This window comes from Lactuca serriola, chromosome 8 (assembly GCF_051521515.1).
Source record: "Lactuca serriola cultivar US96UC23 chromosome 8, Lser_US96UC23_V15, whole genome shotgun sequence".
Taxonomy (NCBI): Eukaryota; Viridiplantae; Streptophyta; class Magnoliopsida; order Asterales; family Asteraceae; genus Lactuca; species Lactuca serriola.
Window position 1 is genome coordinate 15,789,014 of NC_136415.1, and position 10,644 is coordinate 15,799,657.

General features: G+C 35.7%; 1 protein-coding gene across 1 annotated transcript; it reads right to left on the reverse strand.

Annotated features, from left to right (window-relative positions):
* Positions 1-4,493: 4,493 nt before the first annotated feature.
* Positions 4,494-9,805, reverse strand: LOC145066654 (uncharacterized). The gene is made up of 9 exons (XM_079013941.1): positions 9,555-9,805; positions 7,972-7,992; positions 7,796-7,876; positions 7,455-7,640; positions 7,250-7,349; positions 7,142-7,176; positions 6,899-7,051; positions 4,807-6,818; positions 4,494-4,723 (listed from the first exon to the last, which is right to left on the reverse strand). Exons 1-9 carry the CDS (start codon positions 9,803-9,805, stop codon positions 4,671-4,673), a joined length of 2,892 nt encoding a protein of 963 aa, XP_078870067.1. The 3' UTR covers positions 4,494-4,670.
* Between the last annotated feature and the right edge of the window lie 839 nt (positions 9,806-10,644).

A 10,644-nucleotide genomic window follows, 5' to 3' on the forward strand; every position in this document is an offset into this window, starting at 1 on the left:
AGTCCTTAAGCATTTGGGGAAAGTTTTAGGGCATTTAAGCCCTTGAAAAGGGGTTTACGGCCCAAGGGAGTTCCTTGGCCGTAAACTCCTAGAACTTATGTTTCTTGGAGGATTTCTAGGCTATAAAGATCATACACAATGTCCTTGATAAGTCCCCTAACATGTGGATGGGTCTAGAAAGCATTAAAGTTCCATTTTTGGAGTTTACTCCCCAAGAACGTTCTTGGGCGGTAAACTCCCGGATCTTGATATATAGACATGTAATTTGTGTTAATGAGCATCTAACAAGTATTGAAACATACTTAGAAAAGTAAACTCACAATATGGGATGAAAACCCGAAGATCCGTCAGAGAGAATATGGCTTTTCTCTATTTGGAATTGTGAATAATGAATTAATTTAATTCAGAAAACTATTTATAGTCCTGGAATATTTTGGCAGAAAATATTTTTATTCCTGATGTTGGACTGTAACATTATGAAATTTGAAATGCCCAAGTTTCACAAAACCAGGAGTATCCACTCTCCTGATATCACCTAAAACATAAACCCTAATGTACACAAACTTGTTCGGAAAAAGCTTGAAAATCACTGAAACTGAACTAGCTTCTATTGAATGGATGAGGTTTATACAATTGGAAATTTCAGGTTGTCACAGTGAGACACTCCCACATCCCGACTGCTAGCTACAGTCTGAGCCGACTAGGCCTAGGGATGACAAAATGTTACCACACTACGTGTGACCTGGAGGGTCATTAGACATTCGTTCGCCTATCCGCATGGTTACATATGAGTTCACATTCGGATCCCTAAATTAACAAATTAAGAAATAAAGGTAACACAGATCCCCGAGGTGTATTGTATATTTATCACTACCTAGAGTCTGCAGTTTATTTTTCCATTCAGTCGGCAGTAACACTGCTGGAATAAAACATTATCTTCTCATTTACTTTACATGAATGAAGTCTAAAACTATATTTTTATAACTAATAGTCTCTTTGGGAAAACTTTTACACACTCAAAGGATCAAACCTACAAATAACCAAGTCTTGGCAGAAGACTACTTTTACTGGAAAATATAGGATTTTCTAGAGATTCATACTATTTTCAAACTCGATAACAACTTTTATATTACACGATTGAAAACACTTTTATACAAGCAATGACACTAAATGCTTATGAACTCTCCAGCTTTATGCTGATACTCGTTTTCAAAATAACTTGTGTTCTCAGGTCATCAGTAGACAGGTACAGATGCAGCTTTTGAGAAGACGGAGCACATACAAGACTCCTCTTTATTTTGATTATATTTTTTGGTGTCTAACAATCTGTACAGAACACGCTTGTATTACAATTACTATATTAATGCAATGGATGTTGTTGCTTCCTTTTACTATTATGCATTGTTATGATATTGTACATGACGTCCTCCACCCCAGAACATATTCCGCCGTTCTCGGTTTTGGGGTGTGACAACCTCTGCCCTGAACATTGTTTCGGCCACCATAGTGTCTTCTGCCTCGACCCCCGAGCTGTTGATTGCGACCCCCACGATATCCCCCTCGATTGCTGTTGTGAGATTGTGAGGATTCCGAGACCTGAACTGTGGAAGATGACAAATGGTCTGAGTGGATTTGAGTCGAAATTCTAGACTCATCTTGTTGCATTTGTTGTTCTTCAAGAAGGAGGATGGAACAAGTATCCCAAAATGAAGGCAGGGAATCACGATGGCGAATGGTGGTTGTAATGTATCGAAATTTTTGAGACAAACCTTTCAACGTGTAGGCAACAAGATTGTGTTCAGGCACTTTTGCATCCATGTTATCCAATAGGTTAGCAAGATTTTTTATACGATTGTAGTATTCAGTAATTATATAGTTACCAATGGATATGCTGCGAAGTTCGTTGTCAGTCTAAATAATCTTGTTTGCTTTGTTATCACGAAAAACCTTTTCAATATTTACCCAGACTTCATATGCAGTAGCCTTTGTCTTAAAGATAATTTGGAGAATAGAGATAATGAGTGTACCGAACAACCAGGACTTGACTATAGAGTCCAATCTATCACGTTTAGTGGAATCAAAGGGGGTGGCCTGCTTCTCATTCGGTGGCAGTAGGTGATCGACAACTCTATATCCGATACAGTGCATCTCAAAGAGTTCTCACCAAATGTCATAATTCATTCTGTCAAGATCAAGCACTAGGGGGACAACATGTGTAATGTTAATCGTAGATGATGGCTTGTTAGATACAAAGGGAGAAGAGTTTGGTTTTGGAAATCCAATCATAATGATTGAATGGAATGAAAGAAAAAGAAGAAAACGATAAGAGAATGGGATGAGGAGATGGTCGACAGTAGGGAAACAGTCTACGAGAACTAGGGTTTTTAGAGAGATACTTTACGTGAAAGATTCACGCTCTGATACCATGAAAACCAATAATTTTCCCGTGACCTTCTCTCATTCACATAAAAGGTATATATATATATATATATATATATATATATATATATATATACACATCATACAAGAGGTATAAGCCCAAATACAAATGGGCTTTATAATACTGGACAATAGTACAAGAATACATAAATAATGATCTGCTAACAGTTACCTAGTCCAATTTATAAAAGAATTATGGATTTTGCAATTATATAACTTGAATGACCTAACCCTAATTCAAATGGCCAATATGAATCACAATTAGAATCAAACATTCGATTGAAACAAAATCAAATTCACTAAATAGAAATTGAAAGCAAACATCAAGTCACATGATTGAAATCACAACTAAGAAGTCAAAACATAAAGTTGGAGAAACTAAGGTTCATGAAATGCACTTAACACCAATTTCGATCACCACGAAATTCATAGATCCTTGAGATTCATTGACTACCCGTGACATGTTAATCTCGGATTATATTCTTCTTAAGTTATATACAATATATATGGTATCTTTAAGATTATAGTAATGATACTTATTAAAGAGAATCATAAAAAAAATTCCAAAAATGACTTATAAATTATCATTTTGTGTTTTTTAAAAAAAAAGTTATCTTTATTTTATGTTTTTTAATAAATAAATATAATTTTTCTTCAAATAAATTTAGTATTTATAAAAAATAAAATCTCCAAAAAAATCCTTAAACTTTAACCTTATTAATGAAAAAGTCATTTTGTTGCGATCTAACCCTTACAACCTCCTATAACCAGTTATAATGGTTATTTTGCAAGTGTTTATCGATTTCGATAGTCAAATTGCAATAATAATAATAATAATAATAATAATAATAATAAATAAATAAATAAAATTAAAAATTAAAAAAATCAAGGATGGTTTTTTGTTAATAGAACCAAAATATAAAGACTTTTTTGCAAATTTCCGTTTATAAAATTATCAATCAACTTAGATGTATCAAAGCAAAGTTTATAAAAATATTTGTATTAGCTTCTACAGTACTAAAACACAACAAGCTTGTTTGTAAATATTTGGTTAATTTTATCAGTGGGGAGGCTATTTATACCATTGTAGGTTACTTCACCCACCTTTTTTTATATTTTTTATAATAAGTTATAAAACTTAAAATTTGTAACCAACCTAAAAAAATTTAAATGAACTAGATTTTTAAAGCTAACATTCTAAACTTTAATATCCTAGTATTTTTTAAGATATAATCCAATATTCGTCGCCCAATACAAGTTAAACTAAAAAATAATAATAATAAACGTGAATCACAAATTAACAAGGTTTTTTCACAATCATGAATTAATGATAGTAATTTAGTTTAATATATGGGTTTTTTTTTAAATTATTGCTTGCTAATATTTATTCCATTAGCATAAAAGCCAGTGAATGTTTGTTAATACTTAATAGTAATTTTTTCTTTCACTTTTTTGTTTGTTCTATGATTCCAGTGAATGTTTGTTAATACTTAATAGTAATTTTTTCTTTCACTTTTTTGTTTGTTCCATGATTCCACGATAACTTTTTTTATTATTTCAAACTTTCAATATTATAAGATATTAGTAATGATGTAAGTGTATCAATATATCAAGATATAAGACATCGTCGGGTATAATTGTAAGATTATTTTATATATATATTTCGACTCGATTCAAACCAGCAACTAGTATTTTTGAGTTTTTTTTTAATTTTCTATCGGTTTTATTAAGATAATGAATCATGTAGTTTTATATTCTAGACTCGTCGCTGAATTTTATATATGAAGCTAGTCATTGAAAGAAACAAGTTAAAATTATATTACTAGATTGGTAAATTGATTCGCGTATAATAATTAGTAGTTTCAAAAAAAAATATAAGCATATAAAATTAAATTAGAATTAAACAGCTTATAAAGAAAATAATTTATTTAAGAAAAAATAAGCAATTTTTTATATTATTTCATCCAAACATTTAAAAATGGTTATTAATATTATGAAACTATAAATAATCTAATAAACACCTTAAACAAGCAACAAATATTTCCGTGAAAAAATAGCAAGAATAACAAGCTCTATCATCTTCATACCCATTCTAGCAAGGAGGATTCTTGCTTGAAGAAATATGACCACAATTGAGTTTACATCCCATAATCAATCGTTTCCACATCCACAATAAATGCATGTTAAGAAGAAAGCTTAATTAACCTATATGTTTGTATATATATTTTACATCAATACCCCTTGCTCCCCCTAAACGTTGAAAGGGAGAAGAATGACCTCCTTCCTGAAAAATAGTGGTATTTTTCATCAGTATTTGGGAAATTTTTTGAAGTGTTATAAGAAATTATATAGAATCAGAAAGTTGACCTTTTGTGGGATTCAAGAGGCGTTTGAATCCTTTGGGTGAATCCTTGTGGTAAACCAAAGCAGGAGGATGCTCAGCATTTCCCCATTCTCCATTATCACCACCTTCTTCACTGTTATCCTCCAACATCATCTGAGATAGAGAATGACGAATCCGTGGACTTGTAATTCCAATTCCAATTCCATCACCTCCTTTAACAACACCTTTCACTGGAGACACACTCTGCACTGGGCTTGAAATTATCTCTTCTTCCACTTCCGCTTCCACTTCCACCCATGCGGTTGGAGAAATCACCAATTCCTGTTCCGTCATTTCCACCCTTTTGGGGATCACTGATTCCGATTCCGATTCCAATTCCAATTCCAATTCCTCCTCGCTTTTAAGTTTAACCACCTGTGGTTCCAATTCTACGGTTTCAGTTACATCCGTTATCATACCAACCTCATTCTCCTCACTTTGGATTACTAGAGTTTCAGAGCTTCTTCTAGAAGCTTCCTCAGGTTGATCCGCAACTTTCGTCTTCATTCCAGACCCCTTACGAAGAAAAGGCTTTGTCTCTAATGGAACCACACTGTTTTTCTTAGTAACCTTGTTGTAAAAACTAGGTTTAGATTCAGATTCAGGAGTGTTGTTGACTTTTATTGGTTTGGTTGACTTTGTTGTTTTCATAACTGTTGGCTGTTTCTGTTTCTTCTCGTTGATGGTCTTTTTAAGATTCCTGTTTGTAACAACATCTGGTGTTGACTTTGGAGTGGTTGACCGTGGCTTTGACTTTTCACTTTTTGTACTTGAACGAACATCTGATGATGACGTGGACTGAGGTTTTCGAGAAGTTGTTCTAGAAGGTGATGCCTCTTTAGGTTTTGGTGGCTGTGGTGATGGCCATGATTTGCGTGTGGTAGGTAAAGGAGAAGGTGGTTTTGGAGTGGCTTTTTTCAAAACCAAAGGTTTTGGTGATTCCTTTCTGGTGTTTGTCACTGGAATTGGATTCTTTTGAGTTTTCTGGAGTTTATTATTCTCATCAAGAAACCGTTGTTGCATTACGTTCAATTGAGCTTCTTTTGCGGCTCTTTTTCCAGCTGTTTCCCTTTGAAGCTTTTCATCTCTCTTTTGCTTATAGTGATCATAAAAACCACCTCTTTGTTCTGATTTCTTACTTTTGCTGACATCATTAGTCAACTTCCGAGGTTTGACCGGTTTATTCTCCATCATTTCTGTGAATAACTGGTTCAGTTCCGCTTCCTTAAGTTGACTCCATTCAATGGAGTCAACATGCTTTTCACAGCTTCCTTCTCTTTCAGGTTCTAAAGTCTCCACCTGTATGATGTTTTCTGCAGTCTCAGCAGAAAACTCTGCTTCTGTTGCTACATTTTTGGTGCTGACAAGGGTATTTTCGGTATTATTATTAATATTATCAGGGAGGTGGTGTTGTTGGTTTTGGGTAGCATTTTCACCCATTCCTGAACTCCATCTTCTCAAAACACCTTTCTTTGTATTTAATAAAGTCTTTGTCTTGGGGATATTGACGCTTTCGTCCCTCTGTTTGCTTTCAAAAAGACTGATTTTATCTTGAACACTCATTCTTAATACATTGTTCTTCTTGGGTTTCTCTGGGTCTTCTTCCTCTTCTTCACTACTGTTGCTACCTGCATCTCTTTGAAACCCTAATTTTTCACGAGGTGGAAAATAGTTGAGGCTCTTGATAGTTAGGGCAGCTGCCCGGTGGGAACCTGACCGCCCGATTTGTATTCGCCTCATAGGAGATGCTGACCTTCTTGGTGTTGCAGATGATCTTGTAGGGGCACGACTTCTTTCAACAGATGCTTGTTTATCTTCACTTGAAACAGATGAATTTTCATCATCTGTTGAGTTTTGTCGTTCAATTTGTGCAGCTTTTGCTGGGGAGGCTATGGGAGGAGCAGGGGCGTTTCTGTCATTCTTATTGAACCTGATGTTTATCAAGTCTTGAGGTGAGGGGAATATGCTAATTTCTACAAACTTCTGTAATGAATCCCTGAAAAGAGTATGGTAGTAATACTAAGTGTTGATATCCACATGGGAAATTTCCTTTTCTCTTTTTTCAATGAAAGATACCTTATATCTTTGGCTCCAAAATGATGAGCAAAATTTTCCAAGTCAGAGATGTCCTTAGTTGAGCATCTGGCACCAGTAGCCCGGTCAAAGGCAAGGGCTAATTCGTCTTTTAATGCTGTGAGCCTTAAATCAACTGCTCTTAGTAGTTCATTCCTATCAGAAGCCACAGTATGTGTTGAATGAGAAAAAGAAATAAGAATGAAGTGAGAAAAATGATTGATAACACAAAGAGTGTACACATACTTTGAATTGATTGATGATGTAATATCAACTTCAGCCTGCTAGACACAAACCATAAGTTAATTTACTTCCAGATAACATAAAAGAGAGGGGAAAAGCAAGAAATCATACCTTCACAGACAACGAAAGTTGGAATTTTCTGGTTTCCTCTAGTTGAGTGATTTCATTTCCAATACTAAGGATGTCTGGTGAGCCAATGATGTGTAGAAATCTGATAGATTATATAAATTATAAAGCAAACCAATGAGAAAAAAGAATAATGACCTTTTGATTCATTTAAGCAAGTAAAAAGAAGGGAATGAACTATGGTATGGACCTTTTCAATGTGGCTGTTGTAAACCACTCAGCGTCATTGGAGTTATCAGGTGGTAAAATCTTGAAATTTGTGTTTGAGCCTTTGGAGGACAAATCTTTTACTCTAGGTGAATGCAATAGTAACTGTTTCAAGGTTCCGGATGCTACTTTGTGTGCCCTGTTGCTACTACATACGTATGCCTCATACCTAGAAAACTTTGTATGAGATGATAGTTGAATGGAAGCTAAAAATGTTATTTATATACATTATCTCCATTACACCATGAAGCGATAACAATTTCATAACCAGGGAAGAAGGAATTTGTAAGGAAAGTTTGATCAAGAAGTTTATAAAGGAAAAACCTGTTCTGGATTGGAAATATCTGAAGTTCGACATAATCAAGCAGCGCATCAGGATCAATTCCCCTCTCCATCTCCATCAACCTGAAGCAACAAACGAAAAAACCCTAATTTACACACCAGTGCTCATAAATTAAACTAGCCTATTCTCAATCTTCAACAAAAACACAGCATATTACCATCCCCATTGTAAAACTACACTAAAAATGCAAATAATTTGGCTATACTAAAGGGAAAGTATCACAAAAATTCAAATCTCCTCGATGATAATTGTGAGCTAAAAAGTTTACCATCGGGAAAAAAAGTTCAAACGTGAGCATACAATAATAGAACTCCACCTACCATTGACGAATAGATCTAACTAAAGAAAAACCCTAATCTTTGACGAAAAAAACCTCAGTCACCGACACCAAAAAGGGAATTCCATCGCAACTGGAAGCAAAGCTTCTAATCGATAGGCATGTCATTTCAAATATTAAAATGTAAAACTACCAGTACTACTACGCATTATTCATGTGCTAACTAACTAGAATAAACACTTCCACATGCGTAGATGCATTTGTAACGTACTAAAAGAAAGTGATCATTACTAGAAAAAAAAAAAGAAAAGGCTGATGAAGGTAACTGCGGAGCTTCAATAAATGTCTGTTCCTTTGTCGTGTTCGCGGAGGCGCACGGTGTTTAACGGAGGCGCGTTTGATTGTGTTTTAGATTGTAGCAGAGAGGAGTAGAAAGGACAAAAGAGAGAGCGCTTTGTTGTGTTGTGTTATGGCGCGTGGTGTCGCCTTCTTCTTTTGAATGAATAAAGGGGGACCAAAATTTGTATTCTTTATTAAGATATCGTTTGAAGTTTAAATTTTGAAGTTTGAATGAATAGTCTTCTAAAATATATTATTTATTATTTATGTCTATAAATATTCAAAATAACACTATTTATTCGTCCGTTATGGCTATAAAATTAATAAAACGGGTTTGAATGTATCCTTGTTTTTCTATTGTCTTTATTAGACGTTTAAAGACATTTAATAGATAATCAAAACTTTACTTCAAATCCTATATAAAATTAAATGTTTCGGTTTTTATTATACAACTAAGTGTGTTTTTTTGTATAATACCACAAAAAAGGCACATTGCTACCGACATGAGTTATCAAAATGAATATGTTTATAAAATTCAGTTTGAAAAGATAATAAATTAGGGTAGGGATTTTATATCATCACTTCAAGATTTTTTTTTTTTTTTGAAAATTAAATTTTAATTATCATCGTACAACAAGTGACATGGCAAACGGGCAACAAGCCGCACCGCTAAGCCTTTTTGTATAGCAAAGTTCAATCTTTTAAAGACTGCATTCATAGAACTAGGGGATATACCATTGCAATGCATGATCTGTTGTACTCTATTAAAAAGCTCTACCGCATTCGGTGCGAGGAAACCAAACGTATCAAATGTAAATGGTATGAACACTTGTTGATTTTCCATGTACGATTTCTCATGTTTGGTGACTTTGACTATAGCAGCTTTTAAAGCAGTCAGTCTTGCCGTGAAACCCCCCGCCCTCAAGCCCACGAGAGGGGATACCCCTGTAAGGTCCACACATGCATGTTTCCCTCCGACCCATCCAAAAATCAAAATGTCAGCCGGTCTAAGGGTTAACCTTCATTCTATCGGGTCAGTCAAGAAATTTACAGGTGCCTCTTTCTTAGCGGAAACTCCGGCACGCGTAAATATATCGAACAAAACATCTCTAACCATATCGTACCTGTATTTGAACCCCGGGAGTTCTTTACAGTGAACTGCATGCTCTCCAAAGGAGTCCAAACATGCTTTGCGACACACCAGACATATCTCGTCAGCTGGGAATATTGGAATCATGAGTCGATATTTGAGGATAGTACGATACTCCACATGAGACTTATGTTGGCCAATCCCATCTATAGGGATAGCAAGAAGAAAATCTTGGGCGTGTGGTGCACGTAAGCACTGGAAAACCGCTTTCTGACGGGCCGTCATGTCGAGATGAACTTCCATATCTTGGACAATTTTACGAAAAAGGGCACTCGCCAGCGTACTCTGGGATTTAGGGGGGCGGTGTCTTTAGTAGTAAAACTGCTAAGGTCAGAATCTGGAAGCTTGTTACGAAGAGAAGCCAAGGCACCATCATAATCAGAATCCATACCGTATATACCGCTATCCTATAAGATGTGGTCTTGCAATACCCAAGTTTGGGCCCTTGAGGCAACAAAAGCATATGAAGTAGCCTCTACTGTCGAGTATAAACCCAAACCACCAAACCTGATGTGTACAAGAAGCAATGCGCCATTGTATGTCACCAAAGAAAGGGCCACCACAAACCACAATGTCCTCAATGGCCCCGCGCAACCCATTGTCAAAGAATATTGTCGCCTCTTCCATGTGAATGGGTTGACACGTCCTCAGCCCAAAGAAAAGCTTAGCAATACCCATACAAGACCGAAGCAGAAGGAGCTCACTCTGGGGGTCAGACAATTGAGGAAGAAGGCGCATCAAATTCACAGCGTTTTCGGCTCTTTTTATGGCTAAGCTGTTAATGAAACTAGCATCTCTACTAACAGCTCCCCCAAGAAGTTTCACCCCCAAATGCGACCTCCCGATGTCAGCCAGGAATAGCCCCTCACGTAGCTTCCTACCGTCGCACAAGGGCCAAAAGAGCTCTGTTTTCTTGATATTAAGTTGAAGGCCCAATTTTGGGCCAATCTCCGTAATGATGTCCAACGCTTTGGCCACCTCTTCCGAATCTCCAATAAGTGTGTCATCATCAAGGTACCATGCATGGAGAAGAAGCTTGCAATTGTTGTTAATATTATGCAAGA

What these genes read in the sequence shown, in the direction of transcription:
- LOC145066654 (XM_079013941.1), bottom strand. Translation starts at nt 9,805, where the DNA reads ATGACGGCCCGTCAGAAAGCGGTTTTCCAGTGCTTACGTGCACCACAC. An exon ending in ACAACAGCCACATTGAAAAG is followed by an intron (nt 7,350 to 7,454) that starts GTCCATACCATA and finishes ATAATCTATCAG; the next exon opens with ATTTCTACACATCATTGGCT. An exon ending in AACTTTCGTTGTCTGTGAAG is followed by an intron (nt 7,177 to 7,249) that starts GTATGATTTCTT and finishes TGTGTCTAGCAG; the next exon opens with GCTGAAGTTGATATTACATC.